General features: G+C 40.1%; 1 protein-coding gene across 4 annotated transcripts in view; it reads left to right on the top strand.

Moving 5' to 3' along the window:
- The window catches only part of DNAJC6 (DnaJ heat shock protein family (Hsp40) member C6), a 175,660-nt gene that overhangs the window by 43,704 nt on the left and 103,970 nt on the right, over positions 1-27,986 (top strand). Inside the window, exon 1 of one of the 4 annotated variants that reach the window (XM_006058914.4) lies at positions 18,261-18,485. The exons of the other annotated variants lie outside the window; for them this stretch is intronic. Within the exon in view, the coding sequence (XP_006058976.2) occupies positions 18,290-18,485 (196 nt within the window). The 5' untranslated portion in view covers positions 18,261-18,289. Of the gene's footprint in view, positions 1-18,260; positions 18,486-27,986 lie in introns of those variants that run through there. 4 annotated transcript variants of the gene reach the window in all.

The following is a 27,986-nucleotide window of genomic DNA, read 5'->3' as shown; positions in this document are numbered from 1 at the left end:
TGGTGTGAAAACTGGACAGCCACATGCAAAAGACTAAAACTATATCACACAAAAAATAATTCAAAATGGATTGACTTAAAATGTAAGACCTGAAATCATAAAAGTGATGGAAGAAAACATAGGCAGTAACCTCATTGACATTAGTCTTAGTGATGTTTCTGTGGATCTGCCTCTAAAGGCAAGGGAACCAAGGGCAAAAATAAACAAATGAGAGTACATCAAAGTATGAAAAGCTCCTGCACAGCAAAAGCAACCATCATCAAAATGAGAAGGCAACCTACTCAATGAGTGAATATATTTTCAAATCATATACCTGATTTGTACTTAATATCTAATATAAAGAACTCATACACCTCCACAACAAAAAACCAAACAACCTGATTAAAAAATTAGTGGAGGCTCTGTATAGACATTTTTCCAAAGAAGACATAGAGCTGGCCAATAAGCACATTAAGTATGTTCAACATCACTAAATATTAATGAAGTTCTAGTAAAACCACAAGGGTATATCACCTTACACCCGTTAGAATGGCTATTATCAAAAAGACAATAACAAATATTGGAGAAGATGTAGAGAAAAGGGAACTCGTATACTGTTTGTGGGATTTTGAATTGGTGCAGCTGCTATGTAAAACATTATGGAGAGACCTTGAAAAATCAAGAATAGAATTATCATATGATCCAGCGAATCTACTTTGGGGTATTTCTTCAAAGAATAGGAAAATACTAATTCAATAAGATTCTTCTATGCCTATGTACATAGCAGCATTATTTACTATAGCCAAAATATGAAAATAACCTGAGTTTTCATTCATGGATAAATGGATAAGGAAAATATGGTGTGTGTACACACACACACTCACACACACACATACACAGGAATACTACTCAGTTATAAAAACAATAAAATCTTTGCCATTTGTGACAGTAAGGATGTACTTATGGGTATTTTGCTAAGTGAAATCAGTCAGAAAGAAAAAGGCAAATATGATTTCACTCATGTGGAACAAAAAGCAAAAAGATGTACGAATAAAACAAAGCAAAAACAAAGATAAATACAGAGAACTGATGGGTGGGTGAAAGGGGTACAGAGAGTTAACTGTATGGTAATGGATGGGAACTAGATTTGGGGGAGTTTATTCCTATGTAGTGTGTATAGATATCAAATTATAGTGTTGTGCAACTGAAACATATCATTTTTAAAAAAGCTTAACTCCAACATGAGAAATTTATAACTAATGACAACATTGGGAAAAGGCCAAATTGGCAATATATAAAAGTAAGAACATTACATGAATAGGAGATTTAGAGTGTTCTCAGGAGATGAACTGGTAAACTTTGGTGTCAGAATTCTTCATATTGATTTGCGAGTATGATAATGCCCTAAAAATAATTGAATTTTTAAGCTTTTAAGTACATGGAAAAGTACACACAATTTCTAAGTATACAGTTGATGAATTTTTATAAAGTTAACACATTCTTGAAACTAGTATCCAAATCAAGTATGCTACCCTGCCCCACCCTCATGATTTGACAGCTCTGTTCTGTGGACCTCCAGTGTACCCAAAAGATACTTCCCATCAGAGTATCAATCCACTCTTTTGTTCTTAGACTGTAAGCTCCTCCTGTCAATGACTATGACTGATTTGTCCAAAAAGGTTGCTTTTTGTCCTTTAAATGAATGTTATGCTTTTCGTTGTAGAAACTCTGGAAAATAAAAATTTATCAATTAGGTTTGCTACATAGTAAACCACCCCCAGACTTAGTGGCTTAAGACAGTATACATTTATTCAGCTCACAATTATTTTGGTTAGTGAGTAGGCTCAGCTGGGCAGTTCTGATCTGGGCCAAAAAATCTGCTGTTGTCGGTGAAGTTTGCTCACATATCTAGAGTGACTGAACCAGGTTCTCCCTGTGGTCTCCCATCCTGTGGCAGGCTAACCTAGGGAAGGAAAAGGAAGCCAAAAGAGCAAGCAGAATTCCACAAGGTCCAGGCCTGCGCTTGGAGCTGGTACAGTGTCACTTTCCCTCTGTCTTAGTCCAACCATAGATTGGGTGGCTTAAATAACAGACATGCATTTCTCACAGTTCGGGAGACTGAAAATTTTAAGAATAAGGTGCCTGCTGATTCCATTCCTGGTGAGGGCCCTCTTCCTGGCTTGCAGGTGGCTACCATCTTGCTGCATCTTCACATGACACAGAGAGAATATCCTTGTCTTCTTATAAGGACACTAGTCCCATCATGGGGGCCTCACCCTCCTAATTTCATGTATCTAATTATCTTGCAAATCTCCCATCTCCTGTAACATTAGGGTTTAGGGCTACAAATATGAATTGTGGGGAGGGACACAAACATTCAGTCCATAACACTCTGTTGTTCAAAGCAAGTTACAAGACCAGCCCAGATTCTAGGAATGTGGAAGTAAACGATTTCTTGATGAGGGCAAATGTGAAGTAATATTACAAAGTAATGTGGATGGCAAGGGGTGGGAGGTGGGGGAGGTGAATGACTGGAGCCATTTTTATAAACAGTCTTCCAGAACATGCAAAGCTTTAAATCATCCCTAGTATCACCATCAAGAGATAGCCATTGTTAATGTCAATTTCCTCCATCATTTTGTCTATGCACATATAGAGGTAGACTTTTTCTTTTTTTTTAAGAATGTGATTCACATTTTAGAATCAGGTTTGTATTTGTTCATTCCTCTTAACATTATATTGTAGGTATTTTCTCAGACATTAAGTATTCGTTGGCAATGTCATTTACTCTGTGATGTAGAGGAAACCATCATAAATTGCTAGTTCCAGGCACAATATTGAACATTTTCACACAGTTATCTTCACTGTAAAACAAGTTTCTTGTTAATTTGCAGGATTGACATTTTACTACCAAACAAAGAATTCATTTGTTGTGCAAAAAAAAAAAGCAATAGGTTTTGTGTGAAAAGATCCAGAGAAAATTATAATGGTTAAGGTACATCAACAAATGCCTCTTTTTGTCTTGAGAGCCTGACCTGTCAGCTCTAGCTGTTAAGGAAAGAGCTGTCTCCCTGCTGTCAATAATGGGAGGGTTGGGCCATTGGCAGGAGATGAGGCTGTGTGCTTTCTGTTTCTCCCTGTTGCTTAAAGAAATGGTTTTGCTGGACTAGCTCCCATGTTAAAGCTCCACTGAAGGCTGTTAAACAGCTGTTTCAGTGAACAGTTTTATTTGTAATGATTTTGATTTTGATTTTGTGAATAGAGTAATAGCTTGCTAGAGAAGAAGGCGTGACGGAGGAAACTCAGTGATTTGTGACAGTAAGAATCTTATGAACCAGTTGATATAGAGAACGGTGGATTTGGGGCGATTCCTCCCATTTGAGCTCCTCTGTCTCCTTGGTAGGCTCTCTGTCCTAGTGGTGAATCACAAAATATAACCCTTATATGTAGAGACCGCCTGTCCAAACCTTCCATTTTATAGGTGAAGCCACATCACTCTTAATTTATTTGATTGATCTGGCCGTATTTGAAAAATGGGATTGTGTTCTTATTGTACGGTCAGCATAATGTGATAAGGAGAATAAAATTGGGAGGCCAAAGTTCAAGGTTTGTGTCTGGTTATGCACTGTCTAGCTGTTGACTACGAACAAATTACAGTTGACCCTTCAACAACGTGGGTGTGAACTGGGCAGGTCCACTTATACAGAGATTTTAATACATAAATACACGCTGCAGTACTACAGGATTCGTGGTTGGTTGAACCCACAGATGTGCAGGAACTGCCTATGTGGAGGGCTCACTATAAAGTTATATGTGGCTTCTCGACTGTGTTGGGGATTGTTGTTCTAGGGTCACCTGTACTTGATTTCTTTGCGTTTCAATGACAGAAGCCTTAATCTTTATAGAGTTGTTGCAAAGATTGAGACGTTTTTTCATCGGCACTGTCTAATGTAGTCACCACTACTGTGAGTAGCCTTTGAGCACTTAAAATGTGCCTAGTCCAAAATGACACGTGCTGTAAGTGTAAATTACACACTGGCTTTTGAAGATTTCGTTTGGAAAGTATAAAATAGCTCATTGATTACTTTTTTTTCCATTGACTGCATGTTGAAATGGCAGTATTTTGTATTCATTGAATTAAACAAAATATATTATTAAAGTTAATTTACTTGTTTCTTATTAGTTTTTAAAAATGTGGCTACTAGAAAATTTAAAATTACATATGTTACTCATATTTGTGGCTTGCATTATGTTTTTGTTGGACAGTGCTACACTGCATGGCAGTTCTTTGCAGAGCATAGCATACATGTAGAATAAATGTTAGTTACAGCCAGAAAATGTAGGTGGTTCAATTGAATGGATGAGTCTAAGTAATAGCAGGACGCTTATTATTTTTACTAGGTTTCCAAGCAAGCTTTTGTTTAGACATATTAATATTTCCTCTGTAAGTGTAGTAGGGGAGTAGACGAGAATCTTAGAATCCAATTATGTAAGCAAATAATTTCAGTGCATTGAGTTAAGGTGACGCAGGAGTTGTGCTACGTACTGCAGTAGGTAGGATTCCTTTGGTTACAAATGACAGGAACCAGTTGAATTAACTGAATTTAAAAAGGGGGAATCTTGTCACCATGGAAAGGGGAGAAGCGCATCTGAGCTTCCTGGATTCCTAGGATGTAAATGCTATTTTCTCTTGCTCTCTCTCCTCCTCTCCCATACATACTTCTCTCTCCTTGGCAACATTTTTCTCTTAGATCATGTATCTCCCCTTGTCAGAAAGCAGGTCTTCTACAGCTTTCCTTGCTCTAGGGATGGACTCAGACTTACTCTGTGTCTGGTTTTAAACCGAAACATCCTGTGAAAAGGCCATGGTTGACCTAGTTTGGTTTCAGGTACCCACCCCTGGGCCATGGCAGTGCTGATGTCAACCACAGAGAGGATATCTCAGGAAAAGGAAGTGCTGCTCTTGTCTGATAAGAGAATAAATATACGCCATACCTACCCTAACTAATTTAGTAAGTACAGCCATTCTGTGGGGGGTAATACCCCAATTTAACTAAAAAGAAATTACATATTTTGTCCAAGTACAAACATCCAGCTGGAAGCACAGATCTATCTGTAAAGCCCAGGTTCTGAAAACACAGAGTTCTAGTAAATTGGATTGTGTTGACTTAAGTTTTCCTGAATTATATAATTTGCTGTTTTTTACCCTGTTCCAGATTGCTTCCCCTTGAAACTTATGATGGGAATAAGTGTAAGGAAACTGGTCTCATGGTAACATCCACTCAGTAAATCTTTCTTGAATTGAAAACCAACATATTTATGCTTTTTGATCTTTTAGCCAAAACTTTAAAGGTGATAGAAAAACTTTACCATAATTATCTTTGCAGTAATAAGCTTAAAATATATTTACCACCACTTGGGCATTTTGTTTTTGTAATTTGTGATCATCTACCTTCTTTTAAAAACTTCTCTATCTCATTTGTCATCAACATATGGTTCCATTTTTTTTATACCACATGGGCGTAGTGATTTCAGAGGCAAAGATGAAAGAGTTGTTTTCTATGATTCATAAACAGTATCTGTCCCAAAGGAAATATTCTTTAGAAATAATGATCTATAAGTCTTTCAGAAAACGATTATCCAGAGTATATTAATCTCTTCCTTAGGTCAAAAAGTAAATACTGTCAAACAAAAATGACTTCAAAAGGCTAAAGTCTAAGTGTGTTTTTCTTAATCCAGTAGATATGGTTTCATTTACATAGGAAAAGAGAAATAAGTGACAGTGTTAATGGCTGAATTCATATTAGTGCAGTGATGGAATACTAAGATCTCTGCCCTGGACTGGTCAGGAAACTGGTTTCTTATATGCAGCTGTGTGGCCTTAGGCAGCAATAAATGTAATGGCTAATCTTTGTTGGGTGCTAAACAGTATTTAGAACCCTCTTCCCTTAAGTCTTTTGTGGACTCTTCCTAGTGCCAGTAGTCATTCAGTATTTACCAGGGGTCTGCATTGTGTCAGGCACAGCGTTAGGTACCAAACATGATCCTGCCATCATGGAGCTTACAATCTGATATGAGAAGTCGTACATGTAACAGGAAATTTCAATGTAATGTGTTGCAAGTGTTATGTTAGAAGACATATGATGTTCTGTGGGACTACATGGGATTATGTCTAACTTGGTTTTAAGAACTTTGATAGTTTTCTGGGGGAAGTGCTTTCTATGTAGGGGGTCTGAAGGACCAGCAAGGTTGTTCAGGCAGGGTTTTTTTCTTTTTGGCTGTTTTTGAGAGGCTATTTCTTTTATTTTGCTCTTTAAACATTATATTTCCAGTGAAACAAGTAATATAGGAATATGCTCATGTGATGTATCTCCACATTTGAATGCAATCCTTCATTGATGGTTTATCATGCATATGTGTGAATTTTAAGTGATGTTGTCATTTGGGAGCCACAACGGCACCCCACTCCAGTACTCTTGCCTGGAAAATCCCATGGACGGAGGAGCCTGGTGGGCTGCGAAGAGTCGGACATGGGGTCCATGGGGTTGCGAAGAGTTGGACACGACTGAGCGACTTCACTTTCACTTTTCACTTTCAAGCATTGGAGGAGGAAATGGCAACCCACTCCAGTGTTCTTGCCTGGAGAATCCCAGGGACAGGGGAGCCTGGTGGGCTGCTGTCTGTGGGGTCGCACAGAGTCGGACACGACTGAAGCAACTTAGCAGCAGCAGCAGCAGTCAGTCAATGGCACCCCACTCCAGTACTCTTGCCTGGAAAATCCCATGGACGGAGGAGCCTGGTAGGCTGCAGTCCGTGGGGTCGCTAAGAGTCAGACATGACTGAGCGACTTCACGTTCCCTTTTTACTTTCATGCATTGGAGAAGGAAATGGCAACCCACTCTAGTGTTCTTGCCTGGAGAATCCCAGGGATGGGGAAGCCGAGTGGGCTGACGTCTATGGGGTCGCACAGAGTCGGACACGACTGAAGCGACTTAGCAGCAGCAGCAGCAGTCAGTCACATATGTGCTTAGTCACTCAGTTGTGTCTGACTCTTTGCGACCCCATGGACTGTAGCCTGCCAGGCTCCTCTATCCATGGGGATTCATTGCCATGCCCTTATCCAGGGGGTTTTCCAACCCAGGGATTGATCCCAGGTCTCCTGCATTGCAGGCGGATGCTTTACTGTCTGAGGCACCAGGGAACCCCTAGTCAATACAGATTTTTAAATGTAAATGATTTTAAATTAAGTTTGAAACTTAGCTCCTTAGTCATAATTGCCATATTTCACATGCTCCAAGCCACATGTAGCTGGTGATTCAGGCAGGTTTTCTTAAAGAAGCTCAGTGTCTGGACTTAGAGGATGGGGAAAGTGGAAATGGTGATGCTTCTCTCCAGAGGAAAGTAGCTGGTATTGGAATGTGGAGGTTCCATTGTGCTGAATACCTTAGACTGAGGGCAGTGGGAAATCCCTGGATGGTTTTTAAGCATCTGAGTCACATAATTGGATCTGCATTTTAGAAAGCTCTAATATGAATCAGTTCACTCCTCTTTCTCAGTTTTCTTATCTCTAAATTGAAATGGATAGTCTCCCCTTTACAGCTCCTTCCAGGTTTAATATTACAAAAATTTCAGCTGTTATGAAAAAATTTAATTCCATGCTGACTTTTAGAACTCTTGGGTAGTGAGATTACAACTAGTGCTTAAATGGGTGATTTTGTGGGAATAGGGGTGGGTGAGAGGGCAGGCAGAAAGCTGAATGAATAATACATCATTTCCACTGAGAAATAAGGAAATGGGAAGGTTATGCAGATTCCTCTGTCAGTCTCCTGAGAGGGAACTAGTGGACTTTAGCCTCTCAGCAGACAGATGGAATGGCACCTTGCCCTACTTCTACTACAGATGAAATCTGATAGTTGTTCTCCAAAAATCAAAGTGCTACATACTGAGATATTTACTGATAAAATGATATTTGCTGATGGAATCTATAATTTGCTTAAATTAGGGGTTTATACATATAAAACATGGTTGGCTGTGACTTAGTTATTATAAATGCTGAATGATGGGTATCAAAGGTCCATTATATAATTTAATTTTGTATATGTTTGAAAAATTTCATAACAGGAAATTAAAGATACAATAACAATATAAAAGTGCTCCAATTTATTACTCAAGTTCTTTATTTACTTTTAGCACAAATGGAGAAACAGTCAGACTCTCGTTTTGGCCATATTGAAATAAATAGACTTAGAACTGCTGTGTCATAAATACTGACACTTTGCTTTAAGTTTTGTATCAACTTTGGTGGCTTAAAATATTCCAGACCACATTGAGTTTGTGTAGGCAGATCAAAGGAAGAGAATTATACTCTAAGGACAGGGGTGACTCTTTTAGGGATTTTGTTGATGACATAAGGTAAGGGCTCTGCTACTCTGGGCTTGATCTACCCAGGAAGGCAGTCTCTGGATAGCAGGGTGAGGTTACTCGTTTTGAAGTCAGGAGTAATAGACTCCAAGCTCCAATACTTTGGCCACCTGATGTGAAGAGCTGACTCATTGAAAAAGACCCTGATACTGGGAAGGATTGAGGGCAGGAGGAGAAGGGGGTGACAGAGGATGAGATGGCTGGATGGCATCACCGACTCAGTGGACATGACTTACAGCAAACTCCAGGTGATAGTGAAAGACAGGGAAGCCTGGAGTGCTGCAGTTCATGGGGTTGCAAAGAGCTGGACATGACTTAGCAACTGAACAGCAACAACAGCATAATAGACTCAGCGAAATTATCACTTGAAGGACAATGACAAAAAATAAAATAGATAACTATGTTCATTGAACTCTATATGCTAGGCGCTGTATCAAGCTCTGTGTGTTTTTTATATCATAGAATTTTAATAGCTATCCTGTTAGTTCAGTGCCACTATTTTACAGACTAGGAATTGAGGCATAAAGAAGTTATATGATTTGTCCGTGATCATAGAGATTTTATGTAATTCCCAGTAAATGTTATGATAAATAAAAATTGAAATCCAGTGGTTAGGTTGTAGTTGGTATCCCAGTGAGGATTAGGTTTGGATGAATGTAACAGAAAAGAAAAAATCAATGACTTTTAATAGTTTCTTTCTCACCTTGAAGAGGTCTAGAGAAAATCGCTCCAGGCTGCCATGGTTCTCTGGGGATCACAGTCCTTCTATCCTGTTGTTTCCCTGTGAAAGTCTTCCATCCTCAAGGTCACTTCATAGTCCAAGATACCTACTGGAACGCCATATTCCAACCAGAAGAACGGGAAAAGGAATGGAAGAAGGGCATACCATCAATCTTCCTTTTTAAGGATAAATACCAGAAATTACACACATCATTTCTGCCTATATTATAATGGCTTTTACTTAGTCCCATGTACATACCTAGTAGATTATAGAAACCTTGCATGTGGCAGGCCCAGGACATGAAAGAAGACTGAGAAATATATTCTTTATAAAACTGTAACCCTGTGCCCAGCTGAAGCTCAAGGGTTCTGTTAGCATAGAAGAGGATAATGAATATTGAGGATGACTCACAATCACTGCTTGGCTCTTACTCAGCTGCATTTCAGAGCTCTGGTCTCCTTGGGTATTAAATGGACATGGTAATTCTTATCAAAAGACCTTTCACATTTAAATGGGTAAATAAATGAAAAAACCCAGGCACTTAATTTAGAGCTTAGAAAATGCTAGTTCGTTTCCTCCAGGTAGATTTGGTCAAGTGGGCAGCAGTGGTTGGGTGCCCAGGAGATTCTGCCTGGAGATTCAGCACCCTGAGAATGGGCTTTACCTGCATCTTCTGTGGTCACTGCCTTCTGCTTCACCACCACAGAGGATTTGCCACATACTCTAGGGCCAACAGCCTTTAGGCACAATGGGATTACAAAGAATAAGCCTCCATATTTCAATGATCTTGAGCAAAAAATCATATATAAGGAGCTCAGAGTCAAATATGGGGATATCTAGGATTTAGGGAAACTTTTACTTCAGTGTAGCTTCCCTGGTGGTTCAGATGGTAAAGCATCTGCCTGCAATGCAGGAGACCTGGGTTCAATCCCTGGGTTGGGAAGATCCCCTGGAGAAGGAAATGGCAACCCATTCCAGTATTCTTGCCTGGCAAATCCCATGGACGGAGGAGCCTGGTAGGCTACAGGGATCGCGAAGAGTCAGACACGACTGAGCAACTTCACTGGTTCACTGGTTTACTTCAGTGTAGATTTTCACCTGACTTTGGGGGAACTCTTTACCACACAGAATTTTTCAGTCTGTTTTTCCCAAGAATGAGAGTAACTGATCACAGGGCCAGCTCGTGGTAGTCTGTCAGGGTCTGTCCAGGAAGCTAAAGTTTTCCAGCTTGTAAAGTGACAGATAAAAGGGGCTGGTGCTTCCATGAATTACTCTTGAAATGGTAATGAATGTGTAACATTATTATACCATGACCATGTCCTTGCAAAGTCAAGGGTAAGTTGAATGTTAGCAAGTGGAACTATATTTTCAGTGAGCTTACTAAAGGAGAACCTTTGGTGAATTTTCCTGTAAGTTAAAGATGGCCTCCCAAACAATTTTTTGCATTTTCTTTCATTCAGTTAGCAAATACTTATTAAGCATGTACTGCTTGGTAGGCGCTGTGCTAGACCTGGCAAAACATGGCAAATATTGCCTTTACCTACCAGAGTTGCTCAATTATAAATTGACAAATAGTATTCTCAGGCTAACTTATAGTCAAATAATAGTATTTGTTTCATCAATTCTAAAACTGTTTAAAAATACATAAACATTTATAAAACCTTGAAGCACTCTAAATTGATAGTATATTGTGTGTCATACTTCACCAGTGATAAATGTATTTTAATGCTGCAACTTAAGCTGGATGATTTCATAGATTTGATAAGTAGGGCTTTTGTGTTTATTGTGTGCTTTTATGTGCCCTATTTCATTTTATTTTATTTTTTTCCTGTGAGAAAGGGTGAATGGTCCACTTCATAGAAAGGGAATATGGCTATGAGACTGAGGAAAACTTGTGGCAAGTCTAGGACTCAAACATAGGTTGTATTTTTTTTTCTCCCAAAGCTAGTGGTTTTCAACCATATGTGATGTCTCTTTAATCTGCAAACACATATACATATACACATACACATGTGTGAACACAGTGAAAGTCAAGCTTCTTTTAAAGCATGGAGCTTGCTTTTAATGAAAACAAAGCGTTTTTTTTTTTTTTTTTTTTTTCCTTCTAGTGGTTTAAAACTAGGCCAAACAATAGCCACATATCAATTTTCAGGAACACAACATAAAAAGTCTTCTAACTCAGATGGTTACAAAACAAGCTTGCTTGTTGTGAAGACACATTAATTAAAACCTTTCAGGTTTCATTGCAGAGAAGGCAATGGCACCCCACTCCAGTGCTCTTGCCTGGAAAATCCCATGGATGGAGGAGCTTTGGGGGGCTGCAGTCCATGGGGTCGCTGAGGGTCAGACACGACTGAGCGACTTCACTTTCACTTTTCACTTTCATGCATTGGAGAAGGAAATGGCAACCCACTCCAGTGTTCTTGCCTGGAGAATCCCAGGGACGGGGAAGCCTAGTGGGCTGCCGTCTACGGGGTCGCACAGAGTCGGACACGACTGAAGTGACTTAGCAGCAGGTTTCGATAAGGTACCCAAACCATTTTCACTAACCACACTTTGTAAGGCAGGTCAGAGCCAAGGAATGACCTAAATGTCTTCCAGCTTTCACTTTGACCTCTAAAATTACCTCTTCTGACTGGTTGTTGTTGTTCAGTTGCCCAGTCATGTCCGACTCTTTGTGAACCCATGGACTGCAGCATGTCAGGCCTCTCTGTCCCTCACCATCTCCCCAAATTTGCCCAAGTTCATGTCCATTGCATCAGTGATGCCATCCAGACATCTCATCCACTGATGCCCTCTTCTCCTGCCCTCAATCTTTCCCAGCATCAGGGACTTTTCCAATGAGTCAGCTGTGACTAGAACAGGGGCCAAAGCATGATTCTTCTTGATGAATTTTAATCTCAATCAGTAGCTGGCTGTGTGAGTTTTGGCAAGTTATTTACCATTGCCAGGCTTGCCTGAAAATAAGGATAACACCTTTGCAGGGATGTTGGGAAGGTGAGAGTTAAGGTGGGTTAGATAATAGCAAATGGTAAGTAATCAGTGGAGCTTCCTGGTGGCTCAATGGTAATAAATCTGCCTGCCAGTGCAGGAGACAGAAGAGACAAAGGAAATGCAGGTTAGATTCCTGGGTTGGGAAGACCCCCTGGAGGAGAAGATGGCAACCCACTCAGGATTCTTGCCTGGAAAATCCCTTGGACTGAGGAGCCTGGTGGGCTGCAGTACAAAAGAGTCAGTCACAACTGAGTGACTGAGCACAGCATAGCAGCACAAGTAATCAATGGCAGTTATTTTTATTAGGACTAGACTAGAGCTTCAAGGAGGCACAGGCCTTAGGATATTGAGTTATCTTTAAAAATATGGCCTTCCTGGAAAAACTGTTGTATTTTCTAGGAACTCCAGCACTCCACCAAGCACCAAGAACAGACCACCTCATTCCTGAAGAATTTCACGGGGATAACTGAGATTTTCTTCTCAGCATACTTTTTTCCCCAGCATACTTCGTCTTTTCTCTTGCGTATTGCTCTAAGTGTAGCTCCTGACAGCTGCCACTATTTATGGATGCATTCTATGGTAAAACCTTAATTAAATGGGACTTGGCAACTGGAACATTTCAGTGGCCATGGTTTTTCCCTCTGGGCTTCATTTGGAGGAGAAAGAAGAAATGACGACCTAAGTGTTGAGAAAAATAGGAACATTTAAGAACTAGAGAGAATCTTGTAATTCAGCACCTTCATTGTACTGCTGAGAGAAGGAGAAGCAACCAAGGCCTCTCTTCTGACTCATAATTTGTTGTTGTTCAGTCCCTAAGTCGTGTCTGATTCTGTGACCCCATGGATGCAGCATGCCAGGTTCCTCTGTCCTCCACTATCTCCCGGAGTTTTCTCAAATTCGCGTCCATTGAGTTGGTGATGCTATCGATTCATTACAGAGTCAGATAGTTACAGAGTTGGAAGAGAATTCCCAATCTGTTGGTTTTTATTCTGGACTGTGGCTTGAAGATGTGACCTTAGCATCCCTCTTAATGTTAATCTTCCAGGTGTGCTGCTACATGACAGGTCTCAAATATGTCTGTCCGCAGGGCTGTCAGTGGGGAAGAGTTGGGCAGGCTGGGGATCATACACTGGGAAGTGGTGGTCAACAGCTGCACTCCAGCTGGAGCCTGTGTATCTTTTGTAAAGGCATCTAAGCTGAATTTTTTTTTTAAACGACAGGACAAACAAAATATCTGGGGCTAAATGTGGCCTCCTGGTCCCCAGCTTGAATGCCTTGCACTGTTTGTATCTGTAGGCCATATTCACTAGGAAGATAGAGTCATGTAGCTGAGGCATGCTGCCAAAGAAAGTTTTAGTGCTGTTCATTGATTTATGCTAGTTGAATACTGAAGAAGTTTTTTTTCAGAAACCAAATCATAATACATCTTTAACAGAAGGCAGAAGCTCTGCCCTCAGATACAGTTTGGTTAGCTAGAATTCTTTGTTATCTGATTATTCAGGTGAATTCAGATGTTACAGTGTGTAGGACAGTCACAGCTGGGAATTCACCAGTCTCAATACTGGAGGTTTTGCGCTATAAGCCCAAAACAATATTTCAAAAAAAATAACATCTTACCATGTGGTAAAAACTGGTATTTTCCAACTTACTGCATTTTTATGAAAATAATAGTCATGAATTGCTGTTTATTTTATAGTCCACTAGCAGGCCACAATATGTAGTTTAAAAAATCACTAGGCTAGGTGATAATAATACATTTTTATTTATTCACTAGTTTTAAAATTCAGCAGGTACTTAATATCTAATGAGTATGAGATTCTCTTTGGTGTCATGAGGGTACAGACATGAGCAAAATATGGATGTTTGTGTTTAAGGAGTCCAAAATCTAACAGGATAGACATGCATTAAATTATCTAAACACTCAAGGCAGAATAATCACTTCACATTATACATAATGCTTTTATAGTATCATAAATCATAATTACAATCAATCTCTTAAGTATGCAAGACCTATTTTAACTTAATTTACAGATAGGAAATTATGTTTTTGAAAAAAGTGACTGATAATGGTATTTGCTAAGCTCTTACTATGTGTTATGTACTATTTATTTCTCACTACAATTTTGTTATGATTACACTATTATTCTATTTTCACTATTCACTATTTATAGATGAGAAAAGTGAGGCAGAGAGAGTAAGTAACTTGCACAAGCTTGTAGAGCTAACAGTCTATGGAACTGGGATTCAGTCCTGGGAAATATGGTGCTAGAATCTCAGTCATAAGCAATGTTTTCTAGTTCCTGGAAACAGATTTTCTAGTTCTTGGTATAGATCATAATCCCAGATAGGTTGTATCACACAAAAGTTGTGTGACATCTGCTGTGTTAAGAGAGCATTTGGGGGATGAAGGGGATGATGGAGAATAGAGTCTGTTTCTCAAACATTCCTCAGTGTAGATAATCTTCATCAAGTTAATAAAACTGACTGAAGTCAGCAACAGAAAAGGTGAAGAGAACTCTCTCCCAAAGAGGGCATCTAATCCTTTGGCTCTGCCCCGTATAGGATATGATGTTCTTTTTTTCTTTTTTAAATGTATTTTTTATTGAAGTATAGTTGATTTACAGTGTTATGCCAGTCTCTGCTGTACAGCAAAGTGACTCAATTATTTATATATGAGCATTCTTTTTTATATTCTTTTCCATTATGACATCACGTGATATTGAATCTAGTTCCCTCTGGTATACATTAGGACCTTGTAGTTTATCCATTCTAAATGTCACAGTATGCAGTTGCCAACCCCAACTCCCAGTCATCCCTCTCCCTCCCCCATGCCTGTCTGTTCTCTGCTTCTGTGATCTGTTTGTTTGGTAGATAGGTGCATTTGTGCCATATTTTAGATTGTACATGCAAGTGATGTCATATAGTATTTGTTTTTCCTTTCTGACTCAGTATAATAATCTTTAATTGCACCTATGTTGCTGCAAATGGCATTGTTTTGTTATTTTCTTATGGCTGAGTAATACTCCATTGTATGTATGTACTACATCTTTATCCACTCATCTGTTGATGGGCATTTAGGTTGTTTCCATGTTTTGGCTATTGTGAATAGTGTGATATTCTTGAGATAAAATAAATTATGAAACAATCATCTTGGAAAAACAGACTTTGATTGTAAATGTTCACCTTGGATTTTACCAGTACCACCTTTATTCCTTAAGCCCAAGCCTGCATTCAAAATCACATAGACAAGTTTCCATGAGTATAGTCCTGGAGAAAATAATACTTAGCCGTTACTGAGCTCCTGTCATGAGAGGAAGTTAGACTATTAGCACTAAGGATAGAGTTGTGCCCAAGCCATATCACTAAGAGTAAAAATAGAGAACATTTGTTAAGAACTTTCTCTATATGTGTTAGGTACTAATTTAATTCTTAATTCAACTGTATAACGATGGTAGTTTTATTATGCTTTATCTTATAGAATACAAAAGTGGTATCTTTATGCATTTGTGAACTCTGTGAATTTGATCTTTAGGATAGTAAAGAAAATTTTAGTGATGAAATTTGTGTATACTCTAATTTAAGCCCTACTAAACTAACTTTTAGGCTGTTGTAAATTAATCTAGTTACTGTATTTTCCTGCCTTTTATGTTCTTTATATTCTGAATTTTGTAGGGTTATTTATTAATAACTATTCTGATTGGTTGTAATTATGTTAAATTAAGTGTAAATATAAAAATAAAATGCCCCCTGTATTCCATTCATGTTTTTCTTTAAATTTACAAAGTGATTAAATAGATATCACAAAATACAAGGCATGTGTTTATAATTTATTCCAGCAGTATATCTGCAACTTTGAAAAGTTGAGTAAAAATAACTGAGTGCTTTTTTTGGAAAATAATAATTCTCACTTTTCAAAATGGTATTTTCTAAATTCTCTTAATCCAGGGTATAAATCCAGAATTTGTCAAGGCATATGACAGATATTAAGTATTTTCCTCTCCCTGTGGGTCAGTAATAAATTAAAAGATGAGGAAGGGTGCAGAAAAAGATGATCTAAAATGTTATTGGAAAAGATTTGCTTCCTAGACTTTAGGGAGTACTAGTCAAGTATCTAAAATAATGTCAAACTGACAGATTGGGAAAATTGAAAGTATAAAACTTGTGTTTAAATTTTATTACAGTTTTAACTGCCACCACTCAAATTGTTTGATCCTGTAAATGAGCATTAACTGTGATTTGTGATTTGGGTAAGAACACATGTTCATCAGATAATGCAGTTAGGAAAGCAACTGGCCGATAATCCACCTTTTCCCAGAGGGACTGGAAGGGTCTAGAAGACAGCAAACACTCTTGGCTTTTACTGATTTATCCCCTTCCTACAAGAATTTGCATTTGAGTAATCCCTGAAGAGGAAAATTTGTTTCAATCCAGTTAATTTATTTTATGTAGACGTGTAGAGCTAGAGCTCCCAGGAAACTCCTTGGATCCCAATAATTTAGACTGAAGTCTCTTAGATGCTACAGTTTGACTTTGTATTCTTAAAGATATCAAATTAATAACAGCAAGAGAAAGTCATGAAAAGTGAGATGGCAAATTTAGGTTTGTGTATGGGGTTAAACAAGTTTTACACGCATGAACTTTTTTCTTGTTGTTTTGGTGATGAAAGTCCATCAGATGACTTGAAGACACCTCAGTAATCCCAAATCTTAATAGGGAAAAACAATTTTAAGCCAAGATTTTCACCTGGTCTTCACCTAAACTGATGAGAATGAAGGGGATACTTCTGCAATCTTATTCCAGGTGAAAGTGAGCATTTGGTAATTGCATTTTGAGACTTTGTAACAGAGTTAAGCCCTGGTTTCATAAGACCTGAAATATATAATGTTGAGGCCCTGTTTAAGAATAAAAAAACAAAATCACGGATATAAAATTAGGTGCATTAGTCTTGAAAGGGGCTTCTCCAAAAAATGAGTCCTTATTCTTAGGTTTCATTAGCTTCTTGATAAATTCTCCTCTGATTAATTAGTGACTACCCTTTGTGTTCCGCATTATGAGAGAAAAAAGGGGGAGGGGCTATAGACTAGGAAGAAAATCCTTGTCTAGCTTTCTTCCCACCATCCCCTCACGATAGCTGAGTGGTGCAGACTCCTTAGCTCTAGGTCCCAAGGTAAATGATGTCAGAACTGAAACTGCACCTGATTGAACCTTGTCCCCTCTCCGCCTCACCCCGCCAATATTTTCATTCAACAAAGAGTTACTAAACAGTCACATCTCCTCCTTAGGTGGAATAGGCTGTAACTGCCTCCTAGCGTTAAAATAGCCAGGTCTTTGCTGTCTCACTTAGGGATTTTACCCATTCCGGGAAATGTGCAAAATACTGCTGTTTCTTTCTATCCTGGCATAACATGCGTTCTTTTTCTGTTCAGTTGAGTTAAAGTCAGTCCTCCCGTAGGGCAACTGTTGGGGTGGCTTTGACTCGCCGAATCTTCCAGCAAATATAGGTTAAGTTATACAAAATGGGCGTGTCTGGATCTTACCAAGAGAACCTCTCGTCCCCAAAGCTAACCAGGCAGAGACACCCAGCCCCTTTCTTCTTCACCTCACGTGCGCGAAAACACCCTTCTCTCTAGTCGTAGTAGTCCCCTCCCCCTCCCACCCCGCCCCATTTTCCGCCTTCAACAGCCCCCTCCCCGAGAATCTCCCCTCCCTTACTCTCTCTTTCCTTTCCTCCCCGCAGGCCAGCCGCGCTTGGAGTTGCCCTGCCGCGCGGCGCGGGGCGACGCGGCGACACCTATAGGACTGCTTCCGGGCACTCCCCAGACAGAGGGTGGCTGGCCCGGGTCGGGAGCTCGGCAGGGCCGGCGGCTCCACCGCGGCTGCACCAGGGACGCGCGCACCCGCCTGCCCGCCCGCGTCCCTCCTCCCCTGCGCCCTCGCGCCCGGCGCCCAGAGCCGCGCTCTGCCCAGGGCGGTGGCTTCACCGGGCCCCGCAAAGCTCCTCTCCGCCGGCCGCTTCCCGTTTCCCTCCTATTTGCGTCATGTGGGGCACTTGATTTTTTTTTTTCCCCCTTTAAAAAAAAAATTCCTCCTTTAGCTCTTTCCACCTTCCACCCGCCCCCCACCCCCCTGGTCTCCTCAGGTTGATCCCCCCCCCCCCCTTCTCTGAGCTTGCTCATGAGCCTTCTCGGAAGCTACCGGAAAAAGACCAGCAACGATGGTTATGAATCCTTGCAGCTGGTGGACAGTAACGGGGACCTAAGCGCGGGGAGCGGCGGGGGAGGCGGCAAACAGAGAGTGAACGCCGGGGCGGCAGCGGCGCGGAGTCCCGCCCGGCAACCTCAGGACCGCGCCAGCACCATGGACAGCTCAGGTAGCGCCGCGGGAGGGCAGCGCCCCGCTGAACTCTGCAGGGTCCTCCAGTTGCGGCCCGGTTCACTAGCTCTCAACCCAGTCCGGGCTTGGGAGAGGACAGGATGAAGGCGAAGGCACCTAATACCACTAGGGTGTCGCGTCTCTAATTTCTCTAGTCAAGGGAGCTAGGAAACGTTAGATCAGTCCGGAGGCCCGGTGACCGTAGCGAGCGCCTCTTAATCTCTCTAGGCTGCTGGATACACCAGCTGGGGGGCGGGGAGAGAAGGGGAAAGGGGAGGGTAAGGGTGGACAGGATTGGGGAGGGGGTGGCGCGAGGAGCGGTTGGGAAGAAGGCGGGGAGTGGCAGCGGCTTTCACTCCCCAGCTGGATGAGGGGGAGAGGGGAAGGGCCGAGTGTGCTGATTGCTTTTGCAGCCTGCCGAAGGTATTTATTCCAATTATTATTCTTGCAGTGCTGATCTTATTTACAATTCTGTAAAGCTCTGCCTCTTCTCCACTCTGCTGTGTGCCAAGGTTAATGCTGTTACCTTTCTTGAGCAAATTTTACCTGGGATCTAGAGCCGTTTTGCACAATGAAAATGTTTTCATCTGTTGTTGGCTTTGATCTTGTTTATCTTTATACTTTTGCAGTGAGTGTATTAATATTTCATGAACCTCTACATGTAAAGAAAATGGAAATATCTCTAAACTTTGCATCTGGGCTTGCAGCCGTCTTTTAGAAAGCGTTTTAGCAAGTTGGATTTTCTCTTGGAGATGCTCTTTTAGCGATTTCCATAGTAGAACAGTTATTTAATATATCCACATTTGACCTGGAATGTCATTATAGTGGTTTGCTTACCTTTTCAAGGAGCCAAAATAGGACGACTGTGTACGTAAAGATAATGTATAATTGAGGTGCTCTTTGGTTTGTTCTATATTGGTAACTTAAATACTGGACAACTGAGAACTCTGGGAGGAAAGATTTGTGTTGAGTTGTTTGGGAGGTAATGAAACCAAACTGAATTTAATTCCAGCACTTTGCAAAAAAAAAAAAAAAAAAAGCTTCTTTTCTTTTAGTTGTGTAATGACTCTTCTTGGGCTACCATTTTCTATTTTATTCATCCTAATAGTGTGATGAAATATTGTCCACAGGTGTTCAAGTGTCCAGGCTGAGAACTAATTTTATCCATATAAGTTCTTATTGACGTTAAATAAGGTATTGATGGGATGTTGTCTCATGACAGTTTTAAACTAAAGCTAAAATTATCCCTAAGGGACTGATGGTTTCAAGGGCTTTGGTATGATGTTTTACATGATTATTTGATTTATGTTTTTCCAAATCTGTGTTATATCAAGGTACAAACTATCTTTTGACAGGATGTAGTCTCTTTTAAATCTTAAAAAAAGATTCACACTCTAAATGATGCTACTATAATTCTTTTGGAACATAATGCACATATAACAGATAAATGCAATGAAAATGAACATTTCCAGATGTGTACAGAGGAGCCTCACTTCAAGGAAATGAAATATGAAATTCCAAGTAATTTAATTTTTATAGAGATTTTCATTTTAAAATTGGAATTTGTTTTTTAAAATATATTACCTTCTAGAATAAATTCTACATGTATTTTCTGAGCCTGGTTGTATATGTGCTAGGCACTGTGCTAAGTAAGCACTGTAGGGAAAAGGAAAGTGAAAGTGAAGTTGCTCAGTCGTGTTGGACTCTTTGGGACCCCATGGACTGTAGTCTACCAGGCTCCTCTGTCCATGGGATTTTCCAGGCAATAGTACTGGAATGGATCGCCATTTCCTTCTCCAGGGGATCCCGACCCAGGGTACGAACCCAGGTCTCCCACATTGTAGACAGATGCTTTTCCGCCTGGGCCACCAGGGAAGCTGTATGGAATGCACTGTATGGAATGCAGTAGTAAATGAGACCCCTCTGATCTCTAGGGCGCCATCCTACCATAGGGGCAGTAACTTGGACACCGTTAGTAAATTCTGCTAAATTCTGGATTTTTGAGGATTTTTTCCCCCTATCATTATGAAATCAGATTTTTTAATATCTTTAGAGAAAAATAATGAATTGCTTTGATAAATTATTGTAATGAAAAACCATTTTTATTAAGAATACTGTAATTTCTAAAGTGCTATTGCTAGGAGTTGATTGTTCAACTTGATCAAACTAGCACTATATGAAGAGGTTGCTAGGTCTCCACCCACCCACTTTAGGCTAGGAGAATATTGGCTTTGTTTTAGCATTCATTTCAGGAGAATGCTGTTTGGTGAGGGATTGGTCTCTGAGAATGAGTTTTCCTGTAGTGGGTAGGAAGTTTCATTTACCAGGGAAACTATACCTGTTTATCTAATTATAGTTCTAGCATCTAAGATTTTCGAAGAGTGGCCTTGTGCAGTATAAATATGTCCATTTGTTTAAGGTATTTAATTAAACTTATGGATCACTTCTAAACTAGCAATAGTTTGCCCATTTATTCAACTGATTGTACTGACATGCTGAATAGGATAGGTGGTTCATGGGGCTTTTGCTTTAATGAAAATGTTTAAGAATGAAAAAAAATATGTCAAGATCCCTTAGAGAATGTAAAGCTTAGTCTTAATAATGCCTTACACGTTTATAGTTATTTATAATAGAATACTTGTATACTTATTTTATTTCCCCAGAATTCTGTTAGATAGGGTAAGCAGCATGTGTCCATGTCTAGAGACTTGGGATCAAACCTCTGCACTATTGTTACTAGATGGAAAATATAGAAATGCTTTAAACTTGTTCTCCATTTACAAAAGGAGAATCCTCATAGAGTTCTGACCATAGAGCTTAAGTCTGAGACTTGAAACAACGTAAGAATACTTTTGCAGTTTTTCTTCTTTTTACTATCTGTGCCCTTCCAATTTATGAGATGAGGAAATACTCTTACAGATGGCAGGAGACTTGCTCAAGGTAAAATAGCAAGTTAGTGACAGCTAGATTCACGTCTTCTGACTCTAAGGTCTAAGTGTTTCCCCATTGAACCAAGCTGTCTTTCTATGTAGGCATACTATCATTGTTGAAATGGAAGCAATCTTGTCTACTTTGATTTTCCCCTCTGTTCTTAGATGAAAGACCGATAGATGTTCAGAGAAGTGTAATGACTTTCTAAGTTAACAGACTCCAGGTAGATTCCAGAGCAGTCTCCTTGCTGGGTTTGTTCTGCAGAGCTCTCTGTCTGTCCTGGCTCACTTTCTCTTCATTTAAATTATTCTCTAGAAGATTGTCATTCGAAGGTCATCCTCTCATATCCCAAATGGCATTGCAGCTATCCCAACTCATTATCTCAGAAACTCCATATTTCTCTTATGTGTATTTTACCTTCCATGGAAAGTAGAATCCACAAAAATGTTCCAACATTAGGCTTTACTTAAAAAATTCATAATGATAAGTCATAAAACAGACCAATTAAAATCCAGATTTTAATGGGATTTGAAAGTATAAGGATAATGAGAACTGCTACAATGATTTAATGAAGTATAAGGATGATGAAGAATGCTAAAATGTTTTCTTGCTTTATATGAATCTGACTTGAAAATAGAAGTTACTTTCAACAAATACTGTTTTAGGTAGTGTTTAAACCCAGGATTCCGGAGAAGGCAATGGCACCCCACTCCAGTACTCTTGCCTGAAAAATCCCATGGACAGAGGAGCCTGGTAGGCTGCAGTCCATGGGGTCGCTAAGAGTGGGACACGACTGAGCGACTTCACTTTCACTTTTCACTTTCATGCATTGGAGAAGGAAATGGCAACCCACTCCAGTGTTCTTGCCTGGAGAACCCCAGGGACGGGGGAGCCTGGTGGGCTGCCATCTATGGGATCACACAGAGTCGGACACGACTGAAGCGACTTAGCAGCAGCAGCAGCAAACCCAGGATTCACAATTTGAATCTGGCTTTAACTTTATGAAATATTTACTTGGATAACTTTGTAATTCATTACTGAAATATCATCAACATATAGGTACTGATAGTACTTACTTAGGAATACCTGCCCATTTAAGGGTTTTGAAGGTTGAAGCCACAATTGATTCATCCAACTTATTTAGTTGTGGCTAAAGTTTGAGTGACTCTGGATAACCATTTAACGATGCATCTGTGTCAAATTTCAAATGCTTAGAGACTGCTATGTTTCATAGACTTAGAGGGGGAATCCATGTAGCCTATGATGTACGCTTTCTGTGAGGAAGCATTCACTGCCTCCTGAGGCAGTACCTTTGGACTGTTCTCCTTGGTACAGAGTCCTTTCTCTTATCTAGGCAAAACTCAGCCTTTCTGCCTTCTACATTTCCAAATAAATCCAATCTCCTTCCAAAGATTTTTTTTTTCATGAGTTTTTATTATAAAAGTTTTCCATGCCCTTGACTAAAAAAGCATAAAAGATTTCATTAAGGAACAAAATGAAAAATATAGAAATGTACCATCTCCCCGTCTTGGATAGGCCCTTGCTCCAGAGATAATCCCTATTGAAAGTTTATGTAAATAAATATATATTGTGTGTATATATGTATGCATATTGGAGAAGGAGATGGCAACCTACTTCGTTATTCTTATTTGGGAAATCCCATGGACAGGGAAGCCTGGTGGGTACAGTCCAGGGGGTCACAAGAATCAGACATGACTTAGCAACTAAATCACCACCACCATGTGTGCATATATAAGATTAAAATTATAATAATAATTTGTAATACAAATTCAAAGTTGTAACCATATACTTTATACACAATTGTTTAATAACTCTTAATGATAAAATAGCTACAATTTAGCGATTATAATCCAGGCATTGTGCTAAGCATTGTGCATATGCCATCTTGTTTAACGCTCATATGAATTCTTTAAGGTGGATGATAGCTATTTTCCTCTTATAGTTGGTTAAACTGAGGCACAGAGAGCTTAAGCAAGTTACCTGAGGTTACACAAGCTCTCCTCATAGTATATTGTGTAAAATTCCATAGAGGAATGCCTATAAGACTGGAAATGAAGAATTTATTAGTAAATGTTTCTATCTGCTTCTTTTCCTGAGGTAAGAAGGAATAAAAGTATCTGAGAGAGCTGAAATGAGTGTATTTTTTTTCACATTGAACCTCGTAAAACAAGACAAATGTCTCCTTTTGTATTAAATATAAGGAATTTTTAAGTGCTGGAAACAAAGGAGATAGAGCAAAAGGAGTATTGGAGAAGGGTTATTAAATCCTGATATAACACTGAAAAAGAGTGTAATTGGTGGAGCTTCATAAATTTACGGAACAATATCTTGTCAGTTGAAGCCCCAATACTTTGGCCACCTGATGCAAAGAGCCAACTCATTGGAAAAGACTCTGATGCTGGGAAGGATTGAGGGCAGGAGGAGAAGGGAGCAACAGAGGACGAGATGGTTGGATGGCATCACCAACTTGATGGACATGAGTTTGAGCAAATACGGGAGATGGTGAAGGACAGGGAAGCCTGGCATGCTGCAGTCCATGGGGTCGAAAGAGTTGGCCACAACTGAGTGACTGAACAGCAAAATCTTGTCAATGGAGATGAGTCTTTACTGCTCTGGGAATTAGGTCCAGAGTGTGCTCAACTGGACATCAGAAGCCCATTGTAGTACGTCAGAAGGCCATCCCAGTAGAACTTTGTTTCCTTTCTCTACTGGTAGGTCCCCTGCCTCCCATCTCCATCTCTGTTTCTGCATATACTGTTCACTCAGCTTTGGCTAGCTTATCCCATAGCCATCTAGATATCTATTTTTCCATTTTATCTTCTACTCATTCTTCAAGACATGGCTTTCATATTTTAAAACCCTATAGGCTGTATGGTTCCAAATTGGGAAAGAAGTACATCAAGGCAGTTGATGTACTGCCTAAGGGTGTATATTGTCACCCTGCTTATTTAACTTATATGCAAAGTACATCATATGAAATGCTGGGCTGGATGAAGCACAAGCTGGAATCAAGATTGCTGGGAGAAATATCAATAATCTCAGATATGCAGATGACACCACCCTTATGGCAGAAAGTGAAGAGAAACTAAAGAACCTCTTGAAGAAGGTAAAAGAGGAGAGTGAAAAAGCTGGCTTAACTCAAGATTCAAAAAATGAAGATCATGGCTTCCAGTTCCATCACTTCATGACAAATAGGTGGGGAAACAATGAAAACAGTGACAGACTTTATTTTCTTGGGCTCCAAAATCACTGCAGATGGTGACTGCAGCCATGAAATTAAAAGACCCTTACTCCTTGGTAGAAAACAAACCTAGATAGCATATTAAAAAACAGAGACATTACTTTGCCAACAATGGTTCATCTAGTCAAAGCTGTGGTTTTTCCAATAGTCATATATGGATGTGAGAGTTGGACCATAAAGAAAGCTGAGCACCGAAGAACTGATGCCTTTGAACTGTGGTGTTGGAAAAGACTCTTGAGAGTCCCTTGGACTACAAGGAGATCAAAGCAGTCAATCCTAGAGGAAATCAGTCCTGAATATACATTGGAAGGACTGATGCTGAAGCTGAAGTTCCAATACTTTGGCCACCTGTTGCAAAAAACTGACTCATTAGAAAAGATGCTGATGCTGGGAAAGATTAAAGGCAGAGGAAAAGGGGATGATGGAGAATGCAATGGTTGGATGGCATCACTGAGTCGATGGACATGAGTTTGAGCAAGCTTCGGGAGTTGGTGATGGACAGGGAAGACTGGCATGCTGCAGTCCATGGGGTCGCAATGAGTCAGATACGATTGATCGAGTAAACTGAACTGATAGGCTACATGAGTTGAAGCAATCTCCATGCTCCTTCAGTGGCTTGCACATCCCTGTCATAGCTCTCATCACATTGAATTGTGATATGTTGCCTAGTCTGTCTGTCCCTCTAGACATTAAGTAAAGTTCAGAACAAGCCTGTGTCTTATTCACCTTTGTACTCTTGTCACTGCTTGGCATTTATTAGGAGCTTGATAGATATTCTTTGAATGACTGAAAGCATGAACGGATCTGAATTTTTAAAAAGGGCATTTATAATGAAATATGCCCATCTAAACCTAAAAATAAGCAAACAGCTAGATTTTCACAGAAATGAGGCCAGACTTGAAAAAAAATTAAACTGTTGGCAAAAAGCTAGACCAATTCAATAATGAGCATTTTTCATATACAAGGAAATCAGACCAGGGAGAAAGATGATTAATACATTTCTCAGACTCCCAAGAATTTTCTAATGTGGAGATTAATAGCTTTACAAAAGACTGCTTTCTTGACCAAAAAATATAATTTATTGTATGATTCCTCAAGGTAGCTTTTTCAGCAGAAAAACAGAAACATTAAACATATATAATTTTAAAAAATAGACTAACACTAGACAACTTTTTTCTGTAGACCTACATGTTTCTTCATCAGTATCTCAAGGTTTGAATATTTGTCATTTTCAGGTTTAGTGTTAAACACGTTTTTGGTAGCACCTTTGGCCATGTGTGTTAATAGTTATAGACAAACTTTATGGTGGCTTACTGCTTTTTATAACCTGTATTCATCATCTTGAACTCCTTTTGGAAAGAATCTATACTTTTGAGGTAACTTGAAGGATCCTGTAGTTCAGATCGTGCATTTTCTTGTTGGCAAAACTTGTAACTCAGGAAAAAACTAAATTACACTTAGTGTATATTAAATAATTTCTCTTAAAATCTACTTGGAAGCTTTCAACAGAGCAGCTCAGTGTATGAGAATTAGTCCCTCACAGTCAAAGGAATTAGGAAATTTCACGACATGTTAAGAGATCTGGCAGTCTCTATTACCTTTAATTACTTTACCTGACATGTCACAGGCTATAGTCTAGATCCAGATATCTTCTTATTTCATTAATGCATCAAAGCATAATATTTTAGGTGCTGGGGATAGATATTAAAGTTCAACTGTATGAGCTGTTAACAATGCAGATAACCCCACCGTGGAAGCAATCAGATGACCCAGTATCTTCTGTGTAGTGTTGGGTTGGCATTTGTGGAAAATGACTGTTGGCATGTTACAACTAGAGTACTCTACCTGGTGGCTTGCAAGTTTGTTTGGCATATGTTGTTAGTCCTTTCATGATTTTACAAATATGCTGTGAAAGATGTGCATGTTGGAACCAGGCGTATAGGTGGTCTAATAAGAGATGGAGAAAGTGTGAAGGGGGTGCAGAAGAAGGAGCCATAATTTGAGCCAGGAGGACTAAGAAAGGCCACAGTGGAAAGTGATGTTTGAGCCTGAAGTCAGCAGGTGGAGAAGGAAAGGAAAATTGGTTGGAGCTGAGGGCCAAGACACAGTGGTATCATCGTGCACGGTGTGTTGAGAGACCTGCATTTAGACCTGGAAGCTGAAGCCCAAGTGGGTGGAAGATGCTCTAGTGGATGGTGCTGGAAGAGAGTTCCAAGTGAGCCTGCTGACGAGGTTGGACTTTACTCTGTAGGCTGTGAGAGGGTGCTGAAGATTTGGGAATCTGGTTGAGGCAAGCCTGACTTATCCAACAGGCATTGTGCCTGGAGACTACAATAATTTGAAGGCCCGTAAAAATATCTTGATTTCAATTTCTTTTAAAAACCTAGCATACAATAAATGAGTATGTAAGTAAGCAGTTCATCTTGGTATCAGTGCGGTTAAAAAATACATAAACTTTTTTAAAAATGGAGGAGTGGGTGCAGGAAGGCAAAGGGCCCACAGAGTCTCCTGCAGCTCCAGAGAGGAGTGTAATGTGTGGAAGCTGGGAGAATTTGCAGCTGTGTACATGGTTCCTACCTGTGTCCTGGCTGCATCAGATGTTCCTGGAGTGCTGGTTGAAAGCACTGGTTCCTAGGCTCCAGGAATTCCTGATTTATAAGGAGGGAGGGGGTGCACTGAGAGGGAGCATACAGCTGGAGGACCGGGAGAACAGTTACAGGGCAGTTTAGTTGATGACCTGAGAAATAACCAAGGCCCAAGTCAGGACAGTGCCAATGAGACTGGAAGGAAGAGGCCACTCCCAAAAGTATTACACAGAAAAATGGACAGGGACTTTCCTGATGGTCCCTGTGGTTAAGAATTTGCCTTGCAATGCAAGGGACTCAGGTTTGATCCCTGGTTGGGGATCTAAATCCCACATGCCATGGAGTAGCTAAGCCTGAGTGCCACAACTAGGTAAGTCCATGTGCTGGAGTGAAAGATCCCACCTGCTGTAACTAAGACCTGATGCAGCCAAATTTAAAAAAAAGAAAAAGAATGGACAGCTGATGAGATGTGGGGTTGGAGGCACAGGAATGCTAGAGATGATTAGCTTGGATGGCAGGAGGGGAGGAGGTAGTACTTCTGGTCTTGGGCAAAAGTGGCAAATACGATCAACTGGTTTTCTCTGCTGTAGATGCCCCATGGGTACACTTGTGGAAGGGCTTAATCTACTGTCAGCTTGGCACAAGCTTTCACCAGGCTCTCAGCATTTTGGTAGGCTGCCCATTGGGCTCTGCAGATCTCCAGGGGAGTGCTGTGGAGGGG

This window comes from Bubalus bubalis, chromosome 6, assembly GCF_019923935.1.
Source record: "Bubalus bubalis isolate 160015118507 breed Murrah chromosome 6, NDDB_SH_1, whole genome shotgun sequence".
In the NCBI taxonomy this organism is placed as follows: domain Eukaryota; kingdom Metazoa; phylum Chordata; class Mammalia; order Artiodactyla; family Bovidae; genus Bubalus; species Bubalus bubalis.
This window is presented reverse-complemented; position numbering and strand designations above follow the sequence as displayed.